At 45.0% G+C, this 14,972-nt stretch overlaps 1 protein-coding gene across 1 annotated transcript; it reads left to right on the top strand.

Annotated features, from left to right (window-relative positions):
- The first annotated feature begins 260 nt into the window (after positions 1 to 260).
- LOC147644748 (uncharacterized) lies at positions 261 to 3,713 on the top strand. The gene has a single exon (XM_086841173.1). The coding sequence runs from the start codon at positions 1,119 to 1,121 to the stop codon at positions 1,671 to 1,673; it is 555 nt and encodes a 184-aa protein (XP_086697299.1). The 5' UTR covers positions 261 to 1,118; the 3' UTR covers positions 1,674 to 3,713.
- Positions 3,714 to 14,972: the final 11,259 nt, after the last annotated feature.

Genomic DNA, 14,972 nt, shown 5'->3' with positions numbered 1-14,972 from the left:
TGGCAAATAAATTCTAAATTCAAATATAACCCAGATATTGGAAATATAGAAAAATTTGGAAAAAACACACGAAATGGGTTTAGTAGATACCAAAGTTGTCGATTCAACGCAAAACGTCGTTATTAAAATAGAATCAGAAAAAGTGGATACAGATATGATAATAATATTTTTGTGGATAATAGTAATTCTTATGTTGGCAAAAGCATTTATAAAAATATACAAATTGCACAATAAATGTCTTAAAAAGAGATCTATAAAAAGAGACATAAAAAAAAATTATATATTGTAGTAGGCTAGCAGAGAGCCATCTATATTAAGCCTATCTATGTTAAGCCCTTCTATGTTAAGCCTATGTATGTTAAGCCTATGTTAAGAGATGTAAAGATCATGTGAAACAGGAGAAGTGAAACATTCGGTTGCGTGGAGTGAAATAAAGAAGTACGAATTAAAACGCTCGGTTTAACCTACCACAAATTCAAAAGTGGGATCAATCTACGAAATGGACGAAATTAATTTAAACGGTTTTTCGGTCATCCGTTGGGGCTGCCAACCCAAGGTGTTAAAACTGAATTGATGCCGCGTCTAGGGCAAATACCACCTGAGCAACGAGGTCAAATGCCAGAGGAGGAAGCCTGCCAGATAATTTTAGAGGATCAGACCAGCACCTCCAGCACCGGACCCCAACAGGTCAACACCGAGACGGGAAATGCAACCCAATAGTTGCAGAAAAGTGATGCCGAAAGTTTTCCAGACCACCGTGAACTTCTAGAAATCATCACACAACTGCAGGAAAATGCGTTGCAACAAGCAGAAGCTCGTGGCGCCGCTCAGCAACAACAAATCGAAGAACTCAGCACCATTCCACGAATTCAAATGGAACAACAACGAGAGACGCGCGTCGCAATACAGGCGCGACAACAAGGCGCCGCAAGCCAGCAACAACATCAACAGCCAAGCTGCGGTACGCCCAGGAAGACAGACACCATACCGGGGCTGGATCACTCTCTTTTGCCAAGGAAGCGGCCATCGATTTCGAAGGCAACATTGGCGTTCGAAACTGGGTGGATCACCTCAGGAACCTCGGTCAGATTTACAATCTTGACAACGACAGTCTGCGGATGTTGCTCGTCAACAAACTGAAAGGCAACGCACAACGCTGGCTGTATGCCAACCCAACACGAATGCTGGATTCGTTTGAACGGCTGTGCGAGCAACTGATCGTTGCATTTGGTGAAACAGCGTCTAAGTCAGAGCGTAGTCGGAAATTTGAGCAACGCAAATGGAACAGGGATGAGCGTTTCACCATGTATTTCGAAGAGAAATTAATGATGTCCCAAACCATCATGGACACGGAGGAGCTACTCGAGCATCTTATCGACGGAATCCCATCGGCGAGCTTGCGTGATCAAGCCCGCGTCCAGAGATTCGCTGATCCTGAACAAATGCTGCTGGCATTTGCCAACGTGCGCCTTCAACAAGCCGGAAACTATGCTACGAAGAAGTCGACACCGGAGACGTCGGAGGCCAACAACTTGCGCTGTAGGAACTGCAACTCCAAGGGCCATTTTGCGAAAGACTGTCGCAAACCAACAAGGCCACCAGGATCCTGCTATGCTTGCGGTGAGACGGAAAACGGAAAAGTAACAATGGCAGCAGCGTTAACAACTATGTAAGAAGATTAAGAATTTTCTTTATTGATTTTACTGAACCCACTATTGCAGAATGCCTCATAGACTCAGGAAGCGCGATATCTTTCATTAAGCAGTCCAAAATTCCATCTAAAGTATCATTGGGAAATTTGAACGAAATTTATCATGGTTTAAACAAGAGCCGACTTGAAATTTATCCAGTATAAAGTACCTGGGATTTTGCATTGATAAAAAAGGAATCAGAGCTGATGAAAGGAATATTGATGCTATTAAAAATTGTTCAATTCCTGAAAAAGTACACAACGTCCAACGTTTCTTAGGTTTATGTTCCTACTTTAGAAGATTTATAAAATACTTCTCTACGTTAGCTAAGCCACTTTACAATATTTTAAAAAAAGACAAGGATTTTTTTTTAAGAGCTAAATTGTTTTTTAAACCTTAAGAAAAAACTTATAGAGCCACCGGTTTCAGCCATTTATAATCACAAAGACGAGGTTGAATTGCATTGCGAAGCAAGTTCTATGGGCTTTGGTGCGGTATTGATGCAAAGAAAGGGAGATGGAAAACTGCATCCCATGTTATATTTTTCTAAGCGAAGTATGGAAACTGAAGCAAAGTATAACAGCTTTGAGCTGGAAACTCTGGCCATTATCTACGCCTTGCGTAGATTCCGAATCTATTTACAAGGCAGACATTTCAAAATAATAACCGATTGCAGTTCTCTAACGCTTACTTTGAACAGAGTCGAACTAAATCCTAGAATCGCACGATGGGCACTTGAACTTCAAAATTATGATTATGAACTCATCCATAGATCCGGGACACGTAGATGCTTTGAGCAGATGTAACATTTTAGTAGTATAAACCACTAGTTTTGAAGAAAATCTCTTAATCTGTCAATCAAAAGATTTAAAAATAGAACAAATTAAAGAAGAACTAGAAAGAAATCAGCACAAACTATTCGAAATGAGAAATGGCGTTGTTTACAGGAAAACTAATGACGACCGTTTATTATTCTTTGTACCTGAAGAAATGGAAAGTCACGTTTTGCACAAATACCACAATGAGTTTGGACACATTGGCAGGGATAAAATGATAGATGCGATTACGAGGGGTTATTGGTTTAAAAACATCAAGAAAAAATGCCAAAGTCACATAGAAAACTGCCTAAAATGTGTAGCATTTTCTCCAAACTCTGGAAAATCAGAAGGTTTCTTACACAGCATTCCAAAAGGGGATAAGCCTTTTGAATTGTTACACATCGACCATTACCAGTTGCGGCAGGAAGAGCAAATAAACAAATATTTTTAATAGTAGATGGGTTCACGAAATTTGTTAGATTATATACGACAAAGACGATAAGCACAAAAGAAGTTCTGAAAGCTTTAGCCCATTATTTCAGGTCATACAGCAAACCGAAATGTATAGTTTCTGATAGAGGCAGTTGTTTCACATCTAATGAATTCGCACAATTTGCAACGGAAACAATATTAGGCAAAAAGGTCAAATTATTGATGAGCTCAGGGAGAGATTGGAAGAAATCAACGATACAACACAGGTAGAAAGCTTAGAGGAAATCAGAAAACTAGCTGTAGATAATCAAAATCAAGCACAGGCGTATAACGAAACATATTATGATAAAATAAGGAAAAAGCCAAAGGATTATACTATAGGAGATTATGTAATGGTTAAAAATTTTAACAGTACTACGGGAGTTGCTAGGAAGTTAATCCCAAAGAATAAGGGCCCGTATGTAATAGATAAAGTGCTTCGGAATGACAGGTTTTTGTTAAAAGATGTTGAAGGTTTTCAAGTTTATCTGAATCCATACAGGGGTGTTTGGAGTGCTCAAAACATAAAACCTAGGATAGGAAAACGAACGAAGTTATAAAGAAACCAATATTCGATAAACTTACTATAAGAAAATGAAGAATTAGTTACAAAAAAATGTTTATTTCAAAAGAAACCTGGATCAGGGGATCCAGATGGTCAGTATGGCCGAATTGTAGTAGGCTAGCAGAGAGCCATCTATGTTAAGCCCATCTATGTTAAGCCCTTCTATGTTAAGCCTATATTAAGAGATGTAAAGATCATGTGAAACAGGAGAAGTGAAACATTCGGTTGCGTGGAGTGAAATAAAGAAGTACGAATTAAAACACTCGGTTTAACCTACAACAATATATACATATATATATATATATATATATATATATATATATATATGCTACCCTGCAACGATTTATCAACAGTAAATGCGGTTGTTCCCGTCAGGAGGCCCTTCGCGGCGCCGCCTCTGTCCACCGAGTTTCCAAAGCTTGGCCGCTCTTGCACTCCCGCAAGTCGGCTCTTCGCGCACGGCTCATCGGGCTAGTTCTAAGCGCTCCCGCGCCCACTCTTCGATGTTCGCGAACGCCCACTCCCGAGTTCCCGAGCTTCGCTCGCTGCTAGGCGAGCTGAGGGACGGCTAGTTCGCGCTCCACTTCTCGGGCCCGCTCTCGCACTGTTAAGCTTAGCTTATCGGTCGGGAGCGCAGCCCTTACGTTTAAGCTAATTAGTCTTATGTATGCAGCGAAATAAAGCTGACGATTTTGAATTGCCCACGACGCCCCCGCCTTTACTCTTCGACTTCGCTTGCGACGTGGGAATTTTCATTGGGCTACATTTTCCAGGATCTTTAGCGGCAGGATCGCCCCCCTACAAACATTGCTCCTTCGAGCCGGATACGGATATCCTTCCGTCCTTTCACCAGCAGTTCCCGGCAATTTTTTTCGCTAAAGATAAGTATATGCTTGCTTCCGTCTTGTCCTCGCTGCCGGTTTTCAACAGTGGGCCGAACATTTAATTTCGGTCGCACCGCTGCAAAATTTATTGTTTTGTTCGTGTCAACTCCCCGTCCGAGTTTTCCTGACACCACGGCACTATGTGGAATTTGACCTGTTTTCATGGCCAAAATTAAAATTTTTGAAATTATTAACATTTTTCACTGCAGGTTTCTTATAATTATGGTTATGACTATAGGAAGCTATTTTAGAAAAGTGGGCGTGTCAACGCCCCCCTCCGCCCACAGAAATCGAAAAAAAATATTTAAAGCAATTTTCAAGTTAGAGACCCCAATTTTGGAACACAGGATGAATTTCTTATTCTAAATTTGTCCTGTAAATTTGGTTCAGATCGGATAATAAATGTAGAAGTTATTTAAGAATATCATTATTTTTGGTTTTATTATTCTACATATTAATTATTAACTTCATCATTGTCATCAATTTAATTATTATTATAAAAAAATATGTATTATCGTCTTCCCTAACGTCGATATCAGATTTAACGGTTAAGAAAACCTTATATTCTGCGGAGTTTGATTGTTCCACAATATATTTCCGGAGAAATTAAACCTCCCTTGCTTACGCCACACTACTAGCAGTTCTGCATTTCTGACCAAGATGTTGCTTCTTAATATTTCAAATTACGCAAAAGACCGCAAAAAACGCACAATGAGCCTATATATTTTGAATTCAGAATTGACACTCGCTGATACAATTTGAACCTTTTTTTAAAACCCTTTGGAAAGTTCAACTTTATTTCCAAAAGTGACAAATGGACACCACTTGCTAAATGTATAAATTTTTAGAAAAATACGAACGCAACACGCAACATATTAGTATCAACACATAGTAATAACCTGAAGAATTAATATTCAGTTTGAATTAGGTTATTTAATGATTTTATGTCAGAGATATGCCAATTTGAAACTGCACCGCAAAGTCAACTTATAAGACAGCCCGTAGTGTTCGCTTGCAACAGCTGACTTTAACAGCTGTTATTTTAACATTGAACTGTTAAGTTGACATTTTGGGTATGTAACATAGCAGTTTGATCAATTCATAACATGGTATCATTGAAAATACGCAAATTTGGATACTTAAGAAAAATGAGTTTTGGCCACGAAAACGGGTCAAATTCCACATAGTGCACGGCAGTGAGAAATTCCACTTTCTATTCGCCTCCGAACTTCGAAATTTTCCACCCGCCGTCTCTTCGATTCCCCCTTGTTCATCCACTTGCCAACGGTCGAGGCCTATGTGCAGCCACATACATACACACGCATTCTAAAGTTGTGCTAATATTTCCGTACAAAAAAAATTCTCCGTGAACAGTGAAATTGTGTTACAAAAAGAAAGGCATAATTAATATCGGCCAGTCGGTGTGCGCTTGTTGCGGGAATTCACCCTGATCGCCTTTTCGCTAATTTTTTGTGCTGTATCCATACACATTTTTCTGTTCGCACAATTCAATACAGTCCACTTCTCGACGCTCCACTGTGCCAATTCAAACCCTACATATTTACATACCAATATATATTGGGCGAACATACATATATATTGGGCAAGCTTCGCGCTATTCTGCGCTGAGCATCGATCTCCCAGCTATTACATACATATATACACACGCCCCCATAAGGGCATATCAAGTAATTATTTGTCTTTTTTTTTCGTCTCCTCTTTGTGCCTAGAGCGTGTACAAGCACCTGCACTCATACATACCACAGCCGAACAGTGCCTACGAGACAAAATCCGCCACCTACAACTTTGGAGAAATTTCGTAAACCAAGGATTTTTAATTATCCGAATTTTATTTATCCCATTATCAAAGAAATACCAACATACACACATCCATCCAGGTCCAGAATTTAAACTTGATTAATTAATTTAAGTTAATTAATTTTTAATTTAACCTTTTCAACTTAGCCGCCGCAACAGGCGTGTTGTTCTTGACGCTTAGTTGTTTTGAGTTCCGCCCATATGCACTGCTTTGCCGACGGCATGAACTATTGAGTTTTCCCTCAAACAAAAGCCAAGGGTTTATTTCAACCATTTCGGATCCGTGATAAATAAATTTGGCAACAATTAATTACTTCCGACCAATACGTTCCTAAATCCGTATTTAATTTATTACGGGATTCATCCACAATTCGTGGCCAATTTTCTGAGCAAAATATAAGCAAACCTTCACGTCCGAAATATTATATATTCTAAAAACACAAGACTTTTAATTTCGAATTAAAATTATTCCCATAATTTAATTACGGCCGATTCCGTCAATTCGTTTGGGAAGATCCCAGTCCGCATCTCCGCGACCCTCTCCGCTTAAAGCAAAGTCCACTGCTGTCCGCTCAAGAGCAAACAGCTTTAAATACTAGCCCAGCTCCATCACTCACGGACGACCACAAAAATGGCTCAAACTGCCAAAGACATTGCGTTGAGGAAGTTTATTGCCACGACAGATGGTGTGAGTCAATTCGAGGCATAGATCCAACCTCTAGACGCCCCAGGAAACCACCCAGCCCTTTCCTTCCACGTGTCAAGTGCGTCGCGACCAAATTCGGGCTTTGTGGGAAAAGGTGGAGAAGAGTTACGAGAGCTGCTCCGAACTGCTCTCCGTGTCCGACGACGGCGCGGACACTTCAACGGTGTTAGAAGCTAAGTATAGCTTCTGCTACTCCGTTTATTCCAGGTGTGTGGCCCAGCTGCAGGAGATAATAGAAAGGGGCGCGGCCCAGTCAACTCTGGCATCCAGCAGCGTCCACACACCCCCTTCCACTGGTTGTCGTTTACCAGCGGTAGACACCGAGGTGTTTGCGGGCGACTATCTTCGTTGGCCTACGTTCAGAGACCTTTTCACGGCGGTATATATCCACAACCCTCGTCTCACCCCGGTGGAGAAATTGTTCCACCTACTCTCCAAAACAACTGGCGAAGCGCACGCCATTGTTTCCAAGGCCCCGCTCACCAATGAAGGTTTCGTCGGCGTGGCGAAGCCTCACCGACCGCTTCGAAAATCGAAGATTATTGATTAACAGCCAGTTGAAAATCCTCTTCAACATCCAGGCTGTCCCTCAAGAATCGGGAGTCGCGCTAAAAGAGCTGCAAGGCACCATCCAAAGCTGCCTGACCGCCCTAGAGATGTCCTCCATTCAAGTTGAGGCTTGGGATTGTCTTTTGGTGTATATGGTTTCCTCAAAGCTTTCCGAAGTAACCCTTTCTCTGTGGGAACAATCCATCCACAACAAAGACAAAATTCCGATTGGAACTAGCTAGACGCGTTTCTGACCGAACGCCATCGTACGCTGGAGACCATCGACGACGTTACGACTACCAGCTCACGGCATTTTCCGCCAAAGTTGGCGACTTCGAGGGCCCCAGCGCCCCGGCTACATTCTTTCGACTGCAGGGTGACTCCAACACCCAGAAGGTGTGACCTGTGTTCCAGGGAAAACCACCCCCTGCGAAGATGTCCCCGTTTCCTCAAAATGACCGTAGTCGAGCGATCAAATATCGTCCGAAGAAAGCAACTCTGCTTGAATTGTTTGGCACGAGGCCATCAGCAGCGGGATTGCCCCAGTGTCCACTCCTGCCTTACATGCCGCAGACGGCATCACACCCTGCTGCATCCCAGAAACTGTTCCTCCAGTGTTCAGATTGCTCCTGAACCTTCCAGACCAGTAACCGCACCGATCCAAAGAATATCCGCGTTCTCCACGCGAATCACTACTCCCAACGCCTTCAATTAATGAGTACTCTACGACATCAAGAGCAGACGTTCCCGAGGTATTTTATCCTACCCATGCCGAGTCTGCAGCGGAATCCATCCGCTTCGAAAATGCCACAAGTTCCTCAGGCTTAGTGCTGAGAAGAGGCTTAGCGCGGTGTCCACCAACCGCTACTGTTCGAACTGTTTGGCCCACGAACAATCCCAAGGCAAGTGCCGCATTGGTGACCGATGCAAGACGTGCAATTAGCTTCACCACACGCTCCTGCATATACCTGGAAGTCCAGTTCCCGCACCCCGAGCGCAGCATCGGATGACTCCGTGCTCCCAATTCGCGTTATTTACTGACCGCTCTTCTAAATGATATATTTTTTCCAGTCCGCTTCGCACCACGCGAACGCTCTGATCAGAGGTCCGATCCAACCGATTCCGAGGTTGCCACCGAACTTCATCCGCTATCGACGTCGACGTCATCTCTAGGATCCAGCGTCTCTCCCCGGCCCTCCTCAGCCACTCCACGGCCGTCGTCCACCGATCGTCCGCTGCACTCCGGTGCGGATAGGCAATTTCCGCCGCTAGCCAGGACACCCTGAAGAAAGCGGCAGTGCTAGACAGGACGAATATGTTGCAGCCCGAGTGATTGCAAGGGGGGAGAGAATGTTCACGTCAGGAGGCCCTTCGCGGCGCCGCCTCTGTCCACCGAGTTTCCAAAGCTTGGCCGCTCTTGCACTCCCGCAAGTCGGCTCTTCGCGCACGGCTCATCGGGCTAGTTCTAAGCGCTCCCGCGCCCACTCTTCGATGTTCGCGAACGCCCGCTCCCGAGTTCCCGAGCTTCGCTCGCTGCTAGGCGAGCTGAGGGACGGCTAGTTCGCGCTCCACTTCTCGGGCCCGCTGTCGCACTGTTAAGCTTAGCTTATCGGTCGGGAGCGCAGCCCTTACGTTTAAGCTAATTAGTCTTATGTATGCAGCGAAATAAAGCTGACGATTTTGAATTGCCCACGACGCCCCCGCCTTTACTCTTCGACTTCGCTTGGGACGTGGGAATTTTCATTGGGCTACATTTTCCAGGATCTTTAGCGGCAGGATCGCCCCCCTACAAACATTGCTCCTTCGAGCCGGATACGGATATCCTTCCGTCCTTTCACCAGCAGTTCCCGGCAATTTTTTTCGCTAAAGATAAGTATATGCTTGCTTCCGTCTTGTCCTCGCTGCCGGTTTTCAACAGTGGGCCGAACATTTAATTTCGGTCGCACCGCTGCAAAATTTATTGTTTTGTTCGTGTCAACTCCCCGTCCGAGTTTTCCTGACACCACGGCACTATGTGGAATTTGACCCGTTTTCATGGCCAAAATTAAAATTTTTGAAATTATTAACATTTTTCACTGCAGGTTTCTTATAATTATGGTTATGACTATAGGAAGCTATTTTAGAAAAGTGGGCGTGTCAACGCCCCCCTCCGCCCACATAAATCGAAAAAAAATATTTAAAGCAATTTTCAAGTTAGAGACCCCAATTTTGGAACACAGGATGAATTTCTTATTTTAAATTTGTCCTGTAAATTTGGTTCAGATCGGATAATAAATGTAGAAGTTATTTAAGAATATCATTATTTTTGGTTTTATTATTCTACATATTAATTATTAACTTCATCATTGTCATCAATTTCATTATTATTATAAAAAAATATGTATTATCGTCTTCCCTAACGTCGATATCAGATTTAACGGTTAAGAAAACCTTATATTCTGCGGAGTTTGATTGTTCCACAATATATTTCCGGAGAAATTAAACCTCCCTTGCTTACGCCACACTACTAGCAGTTCTGCATTTCTGACCAAGATGTTGCTTCTTAATATTTCAAATTACGCAAAAGACCGCAAAAAACGCACAATGAGCCTATATATTTTGAATTCAGAATTGACACTCGCTGATACAATTTGAACCTTTTTTTAAAACCCTTTGGAAAGTTCAACTTTATTTCCAAAAGTGACAAATGGACACCACTTGCTAAATGTATAAATTTTTAGAAAAATACGAACGCAACACGCAACATATTAGTATCAACACATAGTAATAACCTGAAGAATTAATATTCAGTTTGAATTAGGTTATTTAATGATTTTATGTCAGAGATATGCCAATTTGAAACTGCACCGCAAAGTCAACTTATAAGACAGCCCGTAGTGTTCGCTTGCAACAGCTGACTTTAACAGCTGTTATTTTAACATTGAACTGTTAAGTTGACATTTTGGGTATGTAACATAGCAGTTTGATCAATTCATAACATGGTATCATTGAAAATACGCAAATTTGGATACTTAAGAAAAATGAGTTTTGGCCACGAAAACGGGTCAAATTCCACATAGTGCACGGCAGTGAGAAATTCCACTTTCTATTCGCCTCCGAACTTCGAAATTTTCCACCCGCCGTCTCTTCGATTCCCCCTTGTTCATCCACTTGCCAACGGTCGAGGCCTATGTGCAGCCACATACATACACACGCATTCTAAAGTTGTGCTAATATTTCCGTACAAAAAAAATTCTCCGTGAACAGTGAAATTGTGTTACAAAAAGAAAGGCATAATTAATATCGGCCAGTCGGTGTGCGCTTGTTGCGGGAATTCACCCTGATCGCCTTTTCGCTAATTTTTTGTGCTGTATCCATACACATTTTTCTGTTCGCACAATTCAATACAGCCCACTTCTCGACGCTCCACTGTGCCAATTCAAACCCTACATATTTACATACCAATATATATTGGGCGAACATACATATATATTGGGCAAGCTTCGCGCTATTCTGCGCTGAGCATCAATCTCCCAGCTATTACATACATATATACACACGCCCGCATAAGGAGGCAGTCCTGATCTCGAGCAGGAAAGCGGTGGAAACGGCCGAGATCCGGGTCGGTGGAACCGCGATCAGATCGCAGAGGGCGATCAAATACCTCGGCGTCCTAATCGACACACGGCTGCCATTCAGGGAGCACCTGGAGTATGCCCAGAAGAAGGCCAGCGGGACGGCAGGACGTCTCGCCCGCATACTGCTCAACACCAGACGGCCCAAGCAGATCACCAGGAAGCTGCTGACGAGCGTCGTAACATCACAAATATTGTATGCGGCGCCGGTGTGGGCAAAAGCAGCCGCGACGAAATCCTATATGCGGGGCGTTGAGGCCACCTACAGACTGTGCGTTGTTAGGGTGGCGAGCGCGTTCAGGACGGTTTCGGACGACGCCGTTCTGGTGATAGCCGGCATGGTCCCCCTGAGGGAGCTGGTCCGTGAGAAGGCGGAGGTTCGGTGTGCGCTGAGAAGTCACGAAGGACCAGGAGGCGGCGCTAAGGCCGAGGCGAAGAGCGCGGCTAGAGGAAGGAGCTACGAGAGCTGGCAGGCGAAGTGGGACGCCTCGTCCAAAGGGCGCTGGACGCACAGGCTGATCCCCAACCTAGTGGCATGGATGGAGCGGAAGCATGGTCAGGTGGATTTCTACCTGACCCAGGTTTTGAGCGGGCATGGTTGCTTCCGTAGCTACCTCAAGAGGTTCGGTCATGACGACGAGGATGGTTGCCCGGAGTGCGGTTCTGGAGTTGCGGAGGATGTATACCACATAGTTTTCGAATGCCGCAGATTCGACGAGGAGAGGGCCGCCCTGGAGGAGGTAGCAGGAGCGGAGATCAGGGTGGACACGCTGGTGCCGATGATGTTGGAGAATCCCAGGTTGTGGGAAGCGACAGCAGCATTCTCTGCCAAGGTGCTGAAGGCTCTCAGAGTGCTGGAGAGGGGTAGAAGGAGGAGAAGGAGAGCGGACGGGCTAAGAGGCCTACTATTGTGCGAAGCATTGCTTTGCGGCCGTACCGCACAATAAGGGCCCTTGCCTCGTTCCTAGTCTCTAAGTATTAATGTTACGTTAGATGTTGTTTTATAAATAAATACGAATATATAAAAAAAAAAAACGCCCCCATAAGGGCATATCAAGTAATTATTTGTCTTTTTTTCCGTCTCCTCTTTGTGCCTAGAGCGTGTACAAGCACCTGCACTTATACATACCACAGCCGAACAGTGCCTACGAGACAAAATCCGCCACCTACAACTTTGGAGAAATTTCGTAAACCAAGGATTTTAAATTATCCGAATTTTATTTATCCCATTATCAAAGAAATACCAACATACACACATCCATCCAGGTCCAGAATTTAAACTTGATTAATTAATTTAAGTTAATTAATTTTTAATTTAACCTTTTCAACTTAGCCGCCGCAACAGGCGTGTTGTTCTTGACGCTTAGTTGTTTTGAGTTCCGCCCATATGCACTGCTTTGCCGACGGCATGAACTATTGAGTTTTCCCTCAAACAAAAGCCAAGGGTTTATTTCAACCATTTCGGATCCGTGATAAATAAATTTGGCAACAATTAATTACTTCCGACCAATACGTTCCTAAATCCGTATTTAATTTATTACGGGATTCATCCACAATTCGTGGCCAATTTTCTGAGCAAAATATAAGCAAACCTTCACGTCCGAAATATTATATATTCTAAAAACACAAGACTTTTAATTTCGAATTAAAATTATTCCCATAATTTAATTACGGCCGATTCCGTCAATTCGTTTGGGAAGATCCCAGTCCGCATCTCCGCGACCCTCTCCGCTTAAAGCAAAGTCCACTGCTGTCCGCTCAAGAGCAAACAGCTTTAAATACTAGCCCAGCTCCATCACTCACGGACGACCACAAAAATGGCTCAAACTGCCAAAGACATTGCGTTGAGGAAGTTTATTGCCACGACAGATGGAGTGAGTCAATTCGAGGCATAGATCCAACCTCTAGACGCCCAAGGAAACCACCCAGCCCTTTCCTTCCACGTGTCAAGTGCGTCGCGACCAAATTCGGGCTTTGTGGGAAAAGGTGGAGAAGAGTTACGAGAGCTGCTCCGAACTGCTCTCCGTGTCCGACGACGGCGCGGACACTTCAACGGTGTTAGAAGCTAAGTATAGCTTCTGCTACTCCGTTTATTCCAGGTGTGTGGCCCAGCTGCAGGAGATAATAGAAAGGGGCGCGGCCCAGTCAACTCTGGCATCCAGCAGCGTCCATACACCCCCTTCCACTGATTGTCGTTTACCAGCGGTAGACACCGAGGTGTTTGCGGGCGACTATCTTCGTTGGCCTACGTTCAGAGACCTTTTCACGGCGGTATATATCCACAACCCTCGTCTCACCCCGGTGGAGAAATTGTTCCACCTACTCTCCAAAACAACTGGCGAAGCGCACGCCATTGTTTCCAAGGCCCCGCTCACCAATGAAGGTTTCGTCGGCGTGGCGAAGCCTCACCGACCGCTTCGAAAATCGAAGATTATTGATTAACAGCCAGTTGAAAATCCTCTTCAACATCCAGGCTGTCCCTCAAGAATCGGGAGTCGCGCTAAAAGAGCTGCAAGGCACCATCCAAAGCTGCCTGACCGCCCTAGAGATGTCCTCCATTCAAGTTGAGGCTTGGGATTGTCTTTTGGTGTATATGGTTTCCTCAAAGCTTTCCGAAGTAACCCTTTCTCTGTGGGAACAATCCATCCACAACAAAGACAAAATTCCGATTGGAACTAGCTAGACGCGTTTCTGACCGAACGCCATCGTACGCTGGAGACCATCGACGACGTTACGACTACCAGCTCACGGCATTTTCCGCCAAAGTTGGCGACTTCGAGGGCCCCAGCGCCCCGGCTACATTCTTTCGACTGCAGGGTGACTCCAACACCCAGAAGGTGTGACCTGTGTTCCAGGGAAAACCACCCCCTGCGAAGATGTCCCCGTTTCCTCAAAATGACCGTAGTCGAGCGATCAAATATCGTCCGAAGAAAGCAACTCTGCTTGAATTGTTTGGCACGAGGCCATCAGCAGCGGGATTGCCCCAGTGTCCACTCCTGCCTTACATGCCGCAGACGGCATCACACCCTGCTGCATCCCAGAAACTGTTCCTCCAGTGTTCAGATTGCTCCTGAACCTTCCAGACCAGTAACCGCACCGATCCAAAGAATATCCGCGTTCTCCACGCGAATCACTACTCCCAACGCCTTCAATTAATGAGTACTCTACGACATCAAGAGCAGACGTTCCCGAGGTATTTTATCCTACCCATGCCGAGTCTGCAGCGGAATCCATCCGCTTCGAAAATGCCACAAGTTCCTCAGGCTTAGTGCTGAGAAGAGGCTTAGCGCGGTGTCCACCAACCGCTACTGTTCGAACTGTTTGGCCCACGAACAATCCCAAGGCAAGTGCCGCATTGGTGACCGATGCAAGACGTGCAATTAGCTTCACCACACGCTCCTGCATATACCTGGAAGTCCAGTTCCCGCACCCCGAGCGCAGCATCGGATGACTCCGTGCTCCCAATTCGCGTTATTTACTGACCGCTCTTCTAAATGATATATTTTTTCCAGTCCGCTTCGCACCACGCGAACGCTCTGATCAGAGGTCCGATCCAACCGATTCCGAGGTTGCCACCGAACTTCATCCGCTATCGACGTCGACGTCATCTCTAGGATCCAGCGTCTCTCCCCGGCCCTCCTCAGCCACTCCACGGCCTTCGTCCACCGATCGTCCGCTGCACTTTCCGCCGCTAGCCAGGACACCCTGAAGAAAGCGGCAGTGCTAGACAGGACGAATATGTTGCAGCCCGAGTGATTGCAAGGGGGGGGAGAATGTTCACGTCAGGAGGCCCTTCGCGGCGCCGCCTCTGTCCACCGAGTTTCCAAAGCTTGGCCGCTCTTGCACTCCCGCAAGT

The sequence above is a fragment of the Drosophila serrata genome, unplaced genomic scaffold (genome assembly GCF_035046125.1).
Source record: "Drosophila serrata isolate PLE 108 unplaced genomic scaffold, ASM3504612v1 contig_107, whole genome shotgun sequence".
Classification (NCBI taxonomy): Eukaryota; Metazoa; Arthropoda; class Insecta; order Diptera; family Drosophilidae; genus Drosophila; species Drosophila serrata.
Note: the sequence above shows the minus strand (reverse complement) of the source record. Positions and strands in the feature narration are given on the sequence as shown.